We start from the raw sequence: 17,718 nt of genomic DNA on the forward strand, positions 1-17,718 counted from the left end.
AGGCAGGTGGGTGTGGCTGGAGGAAGTGGTTAATTTGGGGAGTGGTTATGGGGCATATATTTTATATCTGGAGAGTGGAGTCTCTCTCTCTGCTTCCTGATCGCCATGATATGAGCGGCTTCCCTCCACCACACTCTCCTGCCATGATGTTTCAGCTCACCTCAAGCTCGGAGGAATGGAGCCACCCTTCTATGAACTAAGACCTCAGAAAACATGAGCCTCCAAATAAACTTCTCCTCCTATACAACTGTGCTGGTCAGATCTTTTAGTCCTAGCAGCAAAAAGTTGACTAAAACAGGAGGGAATCTCTGCTAGATACTCCTCTTGACAGAGAATTCATATCCAGAATATATCAAGAACTCAAAAAACACCAAAAGAAGCAAATAATCCAATCAATAAATGGGCAAAAGAACCAGACAGACTTGTCTCAAAAGACAAAACAGAAATGGTCAACAAATAAATGAAAAAATGTTCAACATCCCTAACAATCAGGGAAATGTAAATCAAAAATACACTGAGATTTCATCTCATTCAGTCAGAATAGTAATAACCAAGAATACAACCAATAGCAAATACTGGCGAGGATGTGGGGGAAAGGGTACACTAATACATTGTTGGTAGGACTGCAAATTAGTACAACCACTCTGGAAAGTAGTATGGAGATTCCTCAAAAGACAAGGAATTGCCACCATCTGACCCAGCTGTTCCACTCCTTGGTATTTATCCAAAAGAACTAAAATTAGCCTATGCGAGTGACACAGCTACATCAATGTTCACAGCACTTCAATTCACAGCAGAGAACTGATGGAACCAGCCTGGGTGCCCACCAACAGATGAATGAATAAGAAAACATGGTTTATACACACAGTGGAGTTTTAACACGGACATAAAGCGTAACAAAATTACAGCATTTTCTAGTAAATGAATGGAATTGGAAAACATCATACTAAGTGAAATAGGCCAGACTCAGAAAGTCAGAAGCTGAATGTTTTCTCTCATATGCGGAAGTTAGATGGAAATAAAAACACAAAGGGGGTAGGGATCCCATAAAAACAGAAGGTAGATCAGTGGAGCAAAGAAAGGAGATTGAGGTGAAGGGAGGAGTGATGGAAAGTAAAGGGAAGAACTGTGGAATGAAACTGATCAAATTATGCTATACACATAAATGAATATACTACAGTGATTCCACCTCTATGTATATCTATAAAGCACCAATTAAAAAAAAAATAAACAGGGCTGGGGTTGTAGCTCAGTGGTAGTGTACTTGTCTAGCATGTAAGGCACTGGGTTTGATCCTCAGCACCACATAAATATAAATAAAGGTATAAAAAATAAAAAATAATGATAATAAACAGAAGGAAGACCAGCAAAGGAAGGTGAAGAGGAGGAAGGTGAAAGAGGAAGTACTGAGGATTTAAATGAAGCAAATGATATTCCATGCATGTGTGAATATGTCAAAATGAAGTCCACTATTATATATATATGTAACTCTAAGGCATTAACATAAAACAGACTTTAGTCAGATGTGACAAAAGTTAGATTCACAAATTACAAAAATAAATGTTCATTATAAAATTTTAAATTAATTTATTAGTTAACAGAGGCTATCAGAAAAATTTAAAATAAAGACAAGTGATCAATAATTAAAAAATTAGAAGCCTATTAGCCTTCTATTATTCATACATAAATGTTGCTACTTTAATTTTGGCCTACCAACATACCTTCCAGGTATGAAAGTACTATATAGTCTATTTTAGCCTGTTTGAATCAGCAGTGCCTATGATTTACAACTAAAACAACTAGCAAAATCCTTGTGTATACTTTGGATACAAGTTCACATATATTTGTAGGATACATTTTTCAGAGACAAAATGTTCAAGATATTAATATAGTAAGTGCCCAAAGAGGCAGACCTCATGGAATTACCCTTATTTTTTTTTTTTTTTCTGTCCTCCCATACGAAGCCCTGGGACCTTTCGTGGTCATGTTCACCTTCATGCAAGCCTAATTACCAAGGCGGCCTCAGTGACATAAGCCCCCCACTATTGAGGCCTTTGCATATAAGGTCATGTATGTGTATGTATCTTTGCACACAAGTTCACATATTTTTGTAGGATGCATTTTCAAAGAGGAAATGTTAGGTACTTCCACAAGTGCTAAAGTAATCTCTTGGCATTTAGTCTCACCAAGAATTTAAAAGCTAGTGTTTCATTGCACTGTCACTCGACATTGACATCCACTGATTTAACAAGTTTAAAGGAGGCATTCTTGTCAAAAAAATTTGGGGGGGTACTGGGAATTTAAGCCAGGGGTGCTTTGCCATTGACATACATTCCTGATCTTTTAGTTTTTAATTTTGAGATAGAGTCTTGCTAAAGTTGCTTATGGCCTCCCTAAGTTGCTGAGGTTAGTGTCAAACTTATAATCCTCCTGTCTCAGCCTCCTGAATTGCTGGAATTGTAGGTGTGTGCCACCAAACCCAACTTTTATCAGTTTCTTATTTTTGGTTTCTATTGTAAAATATTACATATTCTTTTTAGTACATTTTTCTATTAACTACGATCTTTTCCCTCTTGATTTACAAGTTTTTAAATTTAGAAATCAGTTCTTAGAACTGTCATGCCTTTGTAAATGTTTCTTTCCCCCAGTCTTTGGATCTGGTTTGGTGTATCTTCAAGGTGACATCATTTTTGTTTTTTCTTACTCTTAATAAACAAACAATGCCCCCCTTTAAAAAAAAAAAACAAAACTTTTTTTACTAGGGACCAAAAGCAGGGGTGCTTGATCACTGAGCTACACTTTTAGTCCTTTTTTTATATGAAGACAGGGTCTTGCTAAGGTGTAGAGGCAAGTCTCAAACGTGCAATCTCCCTGCTCTGGCCTCCCAAATTGCTGGGATTACAGGAATGAGCCACCACACCTGCCAATACTTTATTTTTAAGTGTAATTTGAGATTCACAGAAAAAGTGAGTGGAAAATACAAAGAGATCCCACATACCTCTACAACCCACCCCCCCACAATCTTACTATCAGTATTCCCACACATTGGTACATTTATTACAATCAATGAACCTACACTGATACATCATTACCATCAAAGTTCCCAGTTTACATTAGCATTCAATCTTGGTGTTACCCTGTCCATGAGTTTTGACATCCACCAACTGTAGTATCACATGAAATAGCTTCACTTCCCTAAAACTGATTTCCTTATCTTTATGTATTTAAAATTCCCTTCTCTGTAACCCTTGAATTTTTTACTGCCTCCATAGTTTTGTCTTTTCCAGAATGTTATATAGTTGGAATCATATAATACACAGTCTTTGAGATCGACTACTCTCACATAACTATGCATTTAATGCTCCTCCAGGTCTTTTCAAGACTTGACAGCTCCTTTCTCCTTCACACTGAATACTACTACATCACCTGGGTGTACCACAGAAGGTTTACTCATTCATTTGTTAAGAACATCTTGGTTGCATCCAATTATAAATAAAGGATTAATAAAGCCAAGGTTGGTTTGTCATTAGAAAATCACTTCGTTGAATTTACCTAATATAGAATTAAGAAGTTGAGGGCTGGGCTGGAGCTCAGTGGTGGAGTGCTTGCTTGCATATAGTATATGAAACCATGGGTTTTGCCCCCCCACCACCAACGATATGTAAATGAATGAATAGGAGTAAAATTGTATAACCCTCTTAATGGCTACAGAAAAAGAACTGGAGAAAATTTAACAGTCATTAATAAAACATACACAAAACATTAAGAATGGAAGGGAGCTTTTCAATTAGATAAAAAAGAAAACCTATAAAATATCCATAATTAACATCTCACTAAACAAAGAATTATACAAGGTATTCCAGCAACAATGCAAAACGTCCATCCTTACCACTTCTAGTCAATATTTTACTAGGTCTTAGATCTTACATATTGGGGAAAAAAGAAGGAAAATTGTCCTTATGACATGGCTGTACATGTAGAAAATCTCAAGAATCTACAGAATTCTCAAACCAAAAGGTGAATTTAGCAATGATGTGGGAAAAGAAATCAATATACAAAACCCAAATATCTTTCTTTATCCTAGGAACAATTGGAAAATTTTTATAATTAAAAATAATACATTTATAGTAGCACTAAAGTGTAGCAAGGAATGTATCTAATGGAAGATATTCATCTCCACTAAAATCTATAAAACATGGTAGAAAAATGGCATAACCAATAAGACCACTATCTTAAGTTCTTAAACTTGACCCCTCATTCTTGATGAATAGTCTTACTTTCTGATTTTATAGAGAAGATCCTAACCATGAATGTGAACTGCTTATATCTCTGGATCTCAATTCCTCATTTTTCTTCAAATATTTGTACAACCAACTGCTTCCCTTTCTTTAATGATTAAGTCCTCCTTTAACATTTTCTATAAATACACTAAACAGTGCTTACTACAAGCTAGAACATTTTAACTGCTTAACAACTATTAACCTTATTAATACCATATAAGTTAGGTATTCCTATTTTACAGATAAGCAAACAGTTCCTAGAGCTCAGTCTTACCATGCTATCCTGATTATATGATTTGTTAGAGAAGTGATCTTCTAAGCAGAGTTCCACAAAATGACTAGCTTAAAAGAAATATTAGAACTTATTTTCTATTTTTTAAATTTCATCCTTTAATTGCTAAACTTTAATGCACGCTTTAAAAGGCTTAATACATTGTAAGTACCTATTTAATTTACAATTAACTATATGCATATAAGCCATTAGCGTATTCTCAAATCCTAGTTGCTCACTGTACTAGCTTCTTAGGGCTTGGTATTAACCAAGTACTACAAGCTGGGTGCTTTACAATAACAATTCTCTCACAGTTTTGGAGCAGTCTAAACTCAAGGTGCTGGCAGGGCAATGCTCTCAAAGGCTTTCAGGGGAAATCTGTTCCATGTCTTTCTTAAGCTTCTAGTTTCTTCAACAATCCTTGGTTGTTGTTTGGCTTCTAGCTGCTAACTTCAACTGGTACCCCCTTCTTACAGCATTCTTCCCATACATCTTTTCTCTTTTTATAAGGGCACCAGTCATGTAGGATTAGGAGTTCAGCCTACTTCAGTATGACCTGACCTTAATTTGTTTAGACCTTATTAGTAAGATCAGATTCTGAAGTAGTGGAGGATAGAACTTTAACATTTTTTGGGAGACCCAATCCAACTCACTGACATATGCAGATTCAAAAACTTTTTAAGTCTACATCTTTATATATCCAGGATCAAGCACAGTACATTTAGAAGATACAGACCTGGACTGTGAGCTATGGAATTTGTACCTTAGGATCTACCTATTTTTCTATATACTTGTTTGAACAAATTTTTGAAATTCATTATGACTTGGAAGGAAACTCATTTCAGAATACTACAAAAGTTAATCATATTTTGAGATTTCTTATGACATCTGATATAATCTTTAAAGGTTTGAATTTTTTTTAAGTAGGGGGTGGGGGAGAGCAAAAAAGTGATTTACATAGCTCCTTGTTCTTACTTGGTTTTCTGTTTGCCCTTTAAAAAATATTAATTTATTCTATCCCAGCAAGGTATGAAAATGAATTTAATTATGTCCTTCTATGAAAGGTATGAGCCAGAGTTGAGCTGAGGTCAAATCTGATCTAAATTGAAACCTGTCTATTTATTCTTTCTTTATTTCCCCAAGATGGGGCCTCATTATGTTGCCCAGGCTGGCCTTTGACTCCGGGTGCACCCTCTCAGAACTGTCTTTTGTGCTGCTGCCCTGAGAGAAATTGATGGTGGGCAAAAGACTTAGATAAATTACCTTTTTTGTATCTCATCTCATGAATGAGAGATTCACATCATTGTCACTACAGGATGTAATTGTAAATGTGTCATTCCTAAAGTCAGTGACAGTGCTCCCTTGAAACAGATGAGAACTATTTGGGTGAGGTTCAGAGCTAGTTCCAACACTGAATTCACTTGAGATGAGTGGGATTACTCTCCAATTTTTTTTTTTTTTTTTTTTTTTTTTTTTGGTACCAGGATTGAACCTAGAGGCACTTAACCACCAAGCCATATCCCCAGCCATTTTTAAACATTTTATTTAGAGGTAGGGCCTCACTGGTGAGGCTAGCTTTCAACTTGCAATCCTCCTGCCTCAGCCTTCTGAGCTGCTAGAATTACAGGCATGCACTACCACGCCTGGCTCCATTTTTTAAAAAATTTTGACTCATTCACCACAGGCAGTTATCACACTCATCTAATTGTTCCTTCTGTGTTTCAGTTATACTGTCAAATATATGTGCACCAATTGGAGTCCCTGTGGCCTTTTTCTGTCTGGTTTCTTTCACTTACATGATGCTTTCAAGGTATGTACTTGTAGCACTTCATGCTGTACTAGCATCTCTATGGCTGAATAACAGTCTACGTGTACAGACAAACCTCATTTATTACCCATTCATCATCTGATGGATATATGGGTTATTTACACTTTTAGAATGTTATGAACAATGCTTACATGAATTTTCATGTATAAGTTTTGTGGTGGATCTGTTTAAATTTTCTTGGGTGTAGACCTAGGAGTGAAACTGCTGGACTATACAGCAACTCATTTCATCTTTTAAAGGAGTAACAAAATATTCCAAAGTGGTTGAACCATTTTATATTCCTATCAGTTTATGAGGACTCCAGTTTTTCTATACCCTCACCTAATGATCATGAGATTATCTACTTTTCTTCCTGCTATTCCTAACAATCATAAAAATGATTAAATATAGCACAATTTTTACCTGAGTGTCCAAAAAAGGGAATGATTCAAACAACAGATTATAAAATCTTCCTTCCTCTGCCAATGTTACTCCATTTTTAAAATAATTTAGGTTATTGTACCTGCAGAACATAGTAAGCCTAAGACGTATAGAAAGGTTGATGGTGTTATTGTATTGAGGTGTCCAATCCTTAAAGTACAAGCAGGGTATAATGAACCAAACTAGACAATCACAATGATATCAAAATAAATTCACTGGTTATCTGCTAGGTCATACATTTAATTACATAACAACTGGTTTAAAACTTTGATGTATGTAATATTTAGTACATGTTAAAAACATTTTCTTCATCATGGTTTGGACATGATAGCTAAATACCAGAGATCTATCAAATTAGGTCACCTAGAAGGTATTCTGTGGAAATGGACTGTAATTCAGAACTCACAATTAAGTTAAAAGAGCCTTGAAAAGCTGATCCTTATCCCTTATTCCCCAAATTCCTCCAAAAATTTTAAACTAATTAAAACAGAAGCATAGAATACTTAAAAAGAATATTCTCATATTTTTTAACATAATACCTTTCATGTTTCAGGTATGGTTAAATCAAGATAGAAAATTCTTGTTTTTTGGCATGTTCCTCAACTTCTCTAAATTTAAGAGGGGTATCTCTTGTGGGTTTCAGACAATGCAAGAAATGTATAGTTATCCCTCTATATCTGCAGGAAACTGGTTTTAGGAACCCTTGTAGATACCAAAAAACACAGATTCCAAAGTCCCTTATATACAATGACATGATAAATGCTATATACATAGTTCTTATACTGTTCAGGGAATAACAACAAGGTAAAGTCTGGCCGGGGCTGGCACACACCTGTAATCCTAGGGGCTCAGGAGGCTGAGGCAGGAGGATCACAAGTTCCAAGCCAGCCTCAGCAAAAGCAAGTAACTAAGCAACTCAGTGAAACCTTATCTCTAAATAAAATATAAAAAAGGGGGATGTGGCTCAGTGGTCAAGTATCCCTGGGTACCCCCACCCCAAAAGTCTATAAATATGGATATAATCGCCTCCCCCCACTTCATTTTCAATCTTTGGTTGGTTGAATTCAGGGATGTGAAACCTGTGAATTCAGAGGACGGACTGTGTATCTGATTATTTAGCAATTTTGAAAGACTTTTTTTTTTTTTTTTTTTTTTTTTACCTGTGTCCATACTTTGGTTCAATTGTTGATCACTTGTTTCTCCATCTTCACTAATATATCCAGGAGGTGGCGTTTCTATAAAATTTAGAACAAACTGAGTATAGTTGCAATGTAATCTCATCATATTTTCTACCACCTACCAAATTTAACCAATGAATCAATCCAAATATCAAATAATAAATGTATATAACATTATTACAAAAAACAACATTGGACACTAAGGGCTTATGCTTCAGGTTCTGATCCAAATCTTGCAGTGAATCCTTAAAAACCTACTTGTAATACAATCTAGCTCTTCTGGCATACTTTCTTTGACATTGTTATTTACCTGTCTGGCTCACTTTCATATGTACATAATCTGGGGCATGAGCCAGATGACTTGATCCTGAATCAGTGGGGTTCAAAGACATTAGTACCTACAATTTTTTTGTTTTTAAACTAAAACATCATGAATGGGTACTTACAGACTACTGCATAAAACAGAGGCAAAATACTCCCTGAAAATAAATATGTGGATTCTAATGTGTAATTTCCAACATGTTTTCTGAACAAAATGTTTATATCTAGGAGGCATGTGAATAGCTGAATAAGCTTCATGCAAAATAAAAACAACTTTATCACTTCTAATTTTAAATAGGAAAAACAAAATCATAAGGTTTTCAAAAGTTTAACCTTTATGTTGCTGAACAGTGAAGCAACTGGAAAAAATGCAAACACATACCTAAAAAGGATTTTGTGATTATCCAAAGGGGGAGCAGTAAGATATGGTTAAATGTCTTCACTTCACTAACTCTTTACAATGTAGCTCAATAAGCTAACCAAGTAAGTTTAACAGAAAGTTTTGATCAAATTTTTCACTTAGTATCCCAAAATCTTAATACTGAAATTTTAAGAATAAAAATCTTCATATACTCAAACAATAAAGAACACAAAAATAAGAATTATGATTATGCATTACTTAAAGGTTAAAACTAATAAATGCTTTGCCAGTTTAATCGCCAGTGTCTTAAAGATCTAAGTAAGAAGTAAAACTGAACCTTAAGATACTTCATCAGTATTTCCTTACCTTTTTTCATTATTATTTATCTAATAACTGTTAATGAAGCTAGAAGCATTTTGGGGAAAATGTTAAAAATTTCTTACAGTACAATAAAAAGTAATTCTTTGGCTTTGCTATCACTTGGAATCGGACAAAGTCTCACTGTCCAGAAAAGTCAATAGGTATAATTCACTTCTGATTTTCTACTTTATAGACTACTGACATCTATAGAATTAAATTAATAAAGAAGAACAACAACAACAAAGATAAGGTCAAACATCCTCACATGTGAAGGTCACTACAGTTTTGATTAACATCCTTACAAATAACTTCTCGGTATGCATCTTACAAGATGGTATGCTTACGACTTAATTGCCACATCAAAGACTTAAAATGCCTCCCTTCCCTCTATCACCTGCAAAGCCAAGTTTATGAAAGGTAGACTGAATTCTACCTAGGAGAAGTACTGTTTTATAGTTCCACCATTCCCTTCCCATCCTACTCAGTCCTACTGTGCCCCACCCTTTCCTCTTACCTCCTAATTCCTCAAAAAGCAGATTTGCCAGCAACCAAAAAACTGTTAAATCCCCTTTTGTAATAAAACAATAATCAAAGAAATGTACATTAAAACAAATCATTTCCCATCTATAAAACTACCTTTTAACAAAAGTTTTTTCCTTTCTTTTTACAACTGTCTTCAATTAATAAGGACTGTTTCCATGATAAAATACATTAAAGAAACATTTTTTAGTGTTCGTGGGTTAAGTTCCTTACATATTTTCACAGTTGTATAAAATAAAAATAAAGGATGGAATAGAGGAATATTTAAAAAAGAAAAAAAAAAATGACGAAAATTCCAGCATGCAGCTTAATCCTCATTCTACTATCTTATCTTCGGTTTCTGTTACGGGAAAAACAAAGGAAAACACACACAAAAGGAACAGGGTAGTAGTTTTCTCCTTTAAAACAAACAAACCAACCGGTAAAAACTAAAAAGGCAAATACTATACTGTGAAATAGTAAGAGATCACCAAAGAGACCCAACAAGAGAAAAAGTGGAATTTGAGAACTTAGTTCAGTTTTTTTCATTTCATCATTACTGAGGCCCACAAGAGACATAATCCAAACAGGAGGTTAGAAAAGTCACTTTTACCTCAAAGATTATCAAATTATTTAAGGAAAAGTGGTTATTTGGTAAATTTTTAATTACATCCATTTCAGGAATACTTTTTTCCTGAAACATTTATTTTATTTACATTCTGCATTTCTCTCAGTTTCAGCAACTAAGAAAGACTTACTAAGATCTTTGCTTTGCTTTGATGAAAGTCCCCTCAAAAGAAAATTAAATACAAAGTAAAAGTTTTCTCCAAACAAAACTAAGCTTATAACATTCTGCAAAATAATCACTTGTCAAATCAGACTTTAATATCCCAAACCCAAGACCATTTTTAAAGTGAAACTATAATTTACTAATATCTGAATGCTTATGGTGAATTTTTTATCTATTTAAGTTTAAGGAGATTCAGAAGGTAAAAATACCTGGGATATAATTACTCTGTGGCTCAATTCCTGCTGGGAAGTTAGTGTTTTCTGGAATGGAGTGGGTATAATCATCCAGAGGTGGTAATTCTGTTAGAATCTCAGTGTGCCGTGGCACTAATACCGGAGGCAAAACTGCAAGAGTTAAAGAAACCTGAGTTAATGGCAAGAAGCAAAAGCATGGGCATGGGTGGCCTTATTAAAAGTTTTCATAAAGGATAAGGAGGCAGTCTAATTTTCAAAAGTTAGGGTCTACCTATTTAGTGTTAGTGACTAAGAAATTGACAAACCCGAGTGTGGCTTTAACTTATCATTTCGGCCACCATTTAAATTTCTAATTTCACATTTACTACATACTGTGGGGCACCATATGACCCTGGTAACATTAAATCAGCATAAAAGTTCATAAACCTCCACTGAAAAAGCTGATTAAAAACAGTGTCATTAAAAGTACTTCCAAAAAAAGTAAAATGCTTGAAAACAGATAATGCAGCACAGAGGTGCAGAGGTACATCAATTCACTCTAATCAGATGGCAAATCTGTGGATTTCCTGAATGAGCACTATGATGTCAGTGTAACACTCCAAGAAACTGGCAGATCTAATGTGTTTTTCTAAAAAAAATTGAAAAAATAGGAAATTTTTTTTTTAGTTACTGATATGTAACATGCTAAATTGCAGATAACTTATTAGACTTTTACCCTAAAACATCCCTGGTCACAAGAGTACTTAAATAAACTGAAGTTCAGACATTTATTTCAAAACCAGGAAAACCCTGTAATTTTCCTACCTGGTGTCTCAACTCTCTGATAGTGGTAAGGATTTACACATACTTCATCCTTTTTTAGATTAAACGCATATTCGCAGTTTTCAACTGCCTTGAGTTCATGATGACTGTGAAGATCAGGCCAGCGCCATAACCGGCAATAGATAACGTGTGGCAACCCTTTTCGATGTGAAACCTGAAGACGGCCATCAAGAGATCTGTTGGGAAGCAAGAGGAAAAGAAAGGAGGGAACTTTAAAAACAAACTAACAAAAAATCGGTGTAGGTAAATAGGCTAATTAATGCACTAAGAGCATAACGGAATGACAGCCAGTTAGTTTTAGTAAGAACCAGGAAGAAAAGTGTACTCTGTGATGGATCTGACAAAGTCTAAGCAGCAGCACTAGCAGATGTTTCCTAACAATATGCCACGTCAATGACTCAAATGCCAAAGAAAGGCTAACCATGTGGGGGTATTGGTCTTTTAAAGGAATATCATGTGGTTATACTTGGAAAACTTTTCATCAACATCTATCTTTAATAAGTCAAACTCTTATTTAAAGATGCTTCAAAGGGCATTAATTCTGTAGGTAACAATAGTCACAAAAAGGAAGAATGACAAATATCAATAATGATGTGACAGTAACTTACTCAGACTAATGTAACTCATTATTCAGTTTTGTCTACTTTGATAACTGAGGCATGTTTATATAGCTCACACATAAATGCAGATGGTGATGAATATGAGATGAAATGGAAAATACCGATATACTTAAAAAAGAGAATGAGGTGATTTTAAAACAATAACATAAAAACAAGTTAGCCTACTGTTAATTGTGATGTAAGGGGTTCATTAAATAACTATGTATTAGTATAATGATGAGATTTAGATGGTAACAAGAATTTAGCAAAAACTGGTTATGTATATGCTTAAAAATTAGGCCAACAACATATTAATTTAATCTTGAACTAAAATGAGTATATAGTTATCAAAGTTCTTATTCTTTAGGGGATACAATAATTTAAAGGAGATTCAAAACTAGAATTGCATTGATCAAAACATCAGCTGAAACATTTAATAAATTTCTAATACTGGCAAGCAGATGATATTTTAAATGCTATGCCTTATTTTACATGAAGGAAACATCCTAAGCAAAATTATACTAAGCAACCCAGAAGAGGTCTTCCAAAACACCCCCCCTCCCACAAGATCTCTAAGATTCCATAGAGGGCAGAATATTCACCTGGTTTGTTCAGAGAAGCTGTAAAGGCCTGTTGTATCCCACTGATCTATCGTATTTGGTGTACTCAGTCCCCAAATTTCAGAGCAAGTGCTGTGCATAAATTGAAAAACAAAAAATTGATGTGAACATGGAAGCATGGTTATTCAAAATACCATGATGTAAAACATGGAGAATGTACAGAATACTTCCTTCACCCAGAAAATATACGTTGCTTCACTTTTCACAGACATGTAGTAGTGTTCGTTACTATATTTTCTATATGAAGGAAGCCAATAAAATGGAACATGTGACTTCAGATAAGTTATGATTATGTTTTTAAAATGTGAACACCAATGCTCTCTAGTTTAATGACATCACACCTATAACACATCCTTCCCAATTTCCTTTACTCAAAACAAAAGATCTAATACCTATGCACTAGCCTTACTAAAAGTGCTTCGTTTTTATCAGATCTTTTGGAAAAAAGGTTTACCTAAAAACAGACATTATTTTTAATATATTGATATTGGCAAAATATTGTTTTTTTTAATAGGGAAAATTCCAATTAAAATAGATACATATCCAAAGTTACAATTTTTCAGGTTATTTGAACACAATATTTATAAACAAAGTTTAACTGAAAATTATTACTGCTCTCATCACTATAAAAAAGGATGAAGCATATTTTGAAGTCATTCTAACACAGCATACAACCTTAAAATTTTTTTTCTTATTTCTTTCTATAACATGGACAGCCCAGAGATAATTCTTCCTATTTTCCCTGTCATTACTGAGCTGTGGGAGAAAAAAAAAGTTTAAAAAGAAGTTTTGGCATCAAACATTTGACTGCCAGTATCTCTCAGGTTCTTATTTGTACCTTTTAAACTAGTCTTAAGGTAATTTCTGAAATTTTTAATTCTATTTCTAAAATACTACAAAATTATCAAAATTTCAAGAAGGTGGAAGGTACATTTCAAAGCATTTAAAAATAAATCATACAACTGATTAAATCCCAAATTAATACACTGCTAGTAAACTTCAAAGTGCATCAACAGTGTGATGTGCTGATACTCTACAGTAAGAAAACACAGCTGCAGGAAAGTGCCATGCCCAGCTCCCTATACACTACTCAACAATTTATAAAGGGATGGAGAGGCATGTTAAGAAATTTTTCTGCACTGCCTTGAGACAGTTTAGATTCTCTTGCTTTTTTGTTAAGATATAAGTTACCAAAGACATACCAATTTTAAAACCACGGTAGGAATGGTTCCTTTATTTAAAAGGTATTTATCAAATATCTACTAGAAATATACAGCACGGTGTAGTTTAAGTCACAACAGAATCACCTAAATTCTAGTCTTGTGACTGAATTTAAGGAAGGAATAGTATACAGCAGATTCTTCTTACTTTGGAAATAATTCAAGGAAAATGATTAATAATAGTGTAGATCGAAGGCTATTCTGTTATTATGATGCTAAAAAGAATACTTCACTCAAGTTACTCTGGAACTGACATGAGAGCAAGAATCTAAGAGCATGAAAAATTTATGCTGTGCTTTACTTAAGTCTTGAAAGGAATCAAAAAATAACTAGCAGTTGTTAAGAACATGCACTCAATCTAAAAGCTGACAGACTCAGACTCCAGGTCTAACTCGGCCACTTTCAGACTGTCAGCAGAGAGTATATTTAATGTTTTAACATTTATTATATTACACCCTTCACAAAATTGAAGGTATATTTAAAAATACTAAATCTGTGTTTGGCTAGTTAGTAAAAATCTGTTTCTTTGTATCAGGTAAATTTTTCAACAAGATTCCAATTTATAACAAAATCCAATAGAAAAAAATATGTATAAAGCTTTAAAATATGGAAGTATCAAAATTATGTAATGGAACATTATAAACAAAAAAGTACACTGAGCAAAGAGAAAAATACACATATCCCTAGACAAGATAGTTATCACAGGTTTATCAATTCTAACAAATTTATACATTTGATGCAAACTCAATGAAACTATCAATTCAAGATCCAGACAATATCATTCCCAAAAAAAAACAAACCAAAATAAATGAAACTGAACAGGAACACTGAGAAAGAATAGAGACTAGCCCTACCAGATTCTAAAACTTCTCAATAATAAAAGAAGTATCAATTAGTAAAAGAATACACAAAACAGTAAAGGTTCTCCTTCCAATAATGGTAGAGTAGCCTTAATTAGGCTCACTTTTCTTCAGATAACAAAAACTCTGAACCAAATAACTATTTGAAAACTACTTCTCTTTTCTGGAGAAAGACAAGAAACAGACAAATTTGAAGAGACAGGACATCAACTTATGGAAGACAAAAACTGCAACAGATGAGAACTGTACTCCTGGGGCTTGTTCTAAGGGTACCTGTCAGTTGGGAGTTAAGACAGGGGAGCTAGAACTTGAGAAAAACATGGAGTTTTACTATTAAGAAAGAACCCACAGGGAGAAAAACATCAAACTGTGAATTGCCCTAAACCATATATATAGATAGATAGACAGACAGACAGACAGACAGATAGATTGATTGATTATGGGGCTGTGCTAAAACCAGCACTTGGAAAACTGAAAAAAACTGAAATTTCAGCTGCTGCCTACATCAGAGGAAAACCACTTGGATTTTGAGATCACTTCAAACTACTTGTCAGAACAAAATCAACATTCTTCAAAGAGAAGAGAATTCAGAGTCTACAATGTTTCACCTCAAATATTCAGTAATGGTTGTCATGGTTTGGATCTAGAATGTCCTCCAAAATCTCATGTGTTCAGAGGTGGAAAAGTAATTGGATCACAAGAACTCTGATTTCATCAATGGATTAATCCATTAATGGCTGAATGGACTACTGGGGGGAGGGAGATAGGACCTAGTTGGAAGAAGTAGGTCACTGGGGCATGCCCTGGATGAGTTTCTCTCCTCACTCCAAACCCCTCCCTCGCTCCCTGCCTGCCCTCACTATGCCTTGATATTCTGACACCTCAGTCCCAGAATGCTAGAGCAGGCTGACCAGATTAAAATCTTGAGCCAAAATAAATCTTTCCTCCGCTAATTGGTTCTTATTGGGTATTTTGATCACAACAATGAAAAACTAACACAACAACCCAAACAAACTACACATGAATAAATAGAAGAATGTCACTTCTAGTCAAAATTAAAAAGTCAATAGAAGCAGACCACAAGATGAACTAGCAGATAAGGACTTTAAAGAAATTATAATAAATATGTTCATGGACTCCCTACTCCCTCATTCTCCTTTTAATACCTAGTCACCTCTGTGTAAATCAGATTGGGAATCTCAGTACAATAGAAACTATAAAAATAAATCAAATAGAAATACTAGAACTGGGTATTACAAAATGAGAAATAAGAAAATTAACCTCATGATGAGAGAACACAAATAAATCTCAAGTGCTAAAAATTACCTAAAAAGAACTGAAATAAAACTGGGTAGCAAAAGGAAGTCTCAGTAACAAGCACAGTTTCAGAAAAAGGTCAAGGTCAGAAAAAGATTTTTGAAAAAATAGCCAGAAAAAAATGGCTGAAACATTTTCACTGTTAGTAAAAACACTAAATTTATACATCCAAGTGGCTCAATGAATACCAAGGAATTTAAAAAGAAAAATCATACTTAGGTACACCATTTATCAAACTGCTAAATACAAAACTGTCGAAGTAGTGACAAATGCAAAAGCTCAGAAAAAAAAAATAACTCCATTCAAACCCTCCCACTAGGAGATTTGACCAAACTCTAGCATGGTTCCTAGCAGCCTAAGGCATTGTCCTTGGGGCAATCCAGTTCCCCTTTGAGTTCCTGTCAGTAAAGGATCAAGGCGCCAAGAAAACCTGGTGCTTGTTCCATCCAACACCTGATGACAGGCAACCAGCCTCCCCTTCTTAAAGAGCATTTACGCTATAAATTCTTCCTATCTCTTTGAGAGATATTTTATGTCCTACAAATCAGTACAGTTATTCCTCATGGACCCAAAAGCCATTCCTTCAAAATGTAATGATCAAGAAGTACTCTGCCAATCTAAATTCAATGAATGTTACTCAGAAATTACCTAATAAGAAGGAAAATAAGCCTGATTAGCAAAATGAACAGTCTCAGTAACAGATGAGCCCAACCATATTCTCGGTGAACGGCCCTCTTATTGTCTTTTATAATTTTTCATTTCCCTCACTCTGCCCAAGTTCCAGCTCACTGCACCCTCCCCACTCTCTTTTTCCTCCAATGCCTAAGTCACCTCTGTAAATCAGCACTGGACTCAATCCTTCCCCTACTGTAGTGGTTACTGAATAAAATCCAATTTGCTGCCTTTAAATCATGTCTGCTTTATCTTTAGCTAAAAACGCCAAGGCAGAACAGTGCATTACATGTAGAGGCATAACTACCAACTATTTATCATCAGAAACAATGGAAGTTAGGAGACAATGGAACAGCCACACAAAATTAAAAGGGAAAAACAAACCTCTCAACCTAGAAGTTCATAATGGACAAGAGTATTCTTAAAAGAAGTCAGAGCAAATAGTGTTCAGACAAACAAAAACTGAGAACTTGTTTCCATCAGTCTGCACAAGAGAAACGCTAAAGGAAAATTCTTCAGGATGAAGAGAAATGGCAACTGATGGAAACTCAGTATCATGGGGAAAAAAATTAGGAGAATTTTTAAGTATTAAGTATATAGGTAAATATGAGAGGTGATATCCTTTTCTCTTAATTTCTATAAAAGGGAGATGACAACTTACAGCAAAAATAATATCTGAAAAAGTTGGTGAATAATAACTCAAAAGTATGTTTTCTAATTATCTCCCCAGCCCTATAGTTACTTTTAATACTGTCGCCTGATATAGTTACTTTTGATACCTCCTGTCTCCTGAGTGCAATCAACAGATGTTAAATGTAACTATACTGTTACAAAAAGGATTCATACTGTAATCAAAAAAAAAAAAAACCCAAAATTAAAATCCAGCGATATTAATTAAAAGCCACATTAGAAATTAAAATGAAATATTAAAAAGTAACTCCCAAAAAGAAAGGGAAAACAATAGACAGAAATAGTAATACTTCAAGACTATTACAAGAGATAAAAATACATTTCATAAGAGAGTCAATCCATCAGAAGATATCTAAAAACAGAGTTTCAAAACAGATGAAGGCTGGGATGATGTAA

The 17,718-nt window shown here is 34.5% G+C and overlaps 1 protein-coding gene across 7 annotated transcripts in view; it reads right to left on the reverse strand.

The window, feature by feature from the left end:
- SMAD2 (SMAD family member 2) overlaps nt 1-17,718 on the reverse strand; it is an 85,037-nt gene that overhangs the window by 17,794 nt on the left and 49,525 nt on the right. For all 7 annotated transcript variants that reach the window (XM_079108970.1, XM_079108968.1, XM_079108967.1 and 4 more), the window contains 4 exons: nt 12,546-12,635; nt 11,327-11,520; nt 10,538-10,672; nt 7,960-8,034 (listed from right to left, as the gene is read on the reverse strand). In XM_079108970.1, coding sequence (XP_078965096.1) covers nt 7,960-8,034; nt 10,538-10,672; nt 11,327-11,520; nt 12,546-12,635 — 494 coding nt within the window. The remainder of the gene's footprint in view (nt 1-7,959; nt 8,035-10,537; nt 10,673-11,326; nt 11,521-12,545; nt 12,636-17,718) is intronic.

The sequence above is a fragment of the Sciurus vulgaris genome (genome assembly GCF_902686455.1).
Source record: "Sciurus vulgaris genome assembly, chromosome: 13".
NCBI lineage: Eukaryota > Metazoa > Chordata > Mammalia > Rodentia > Sciuridae > Sciurus > Sciurus vulgaris.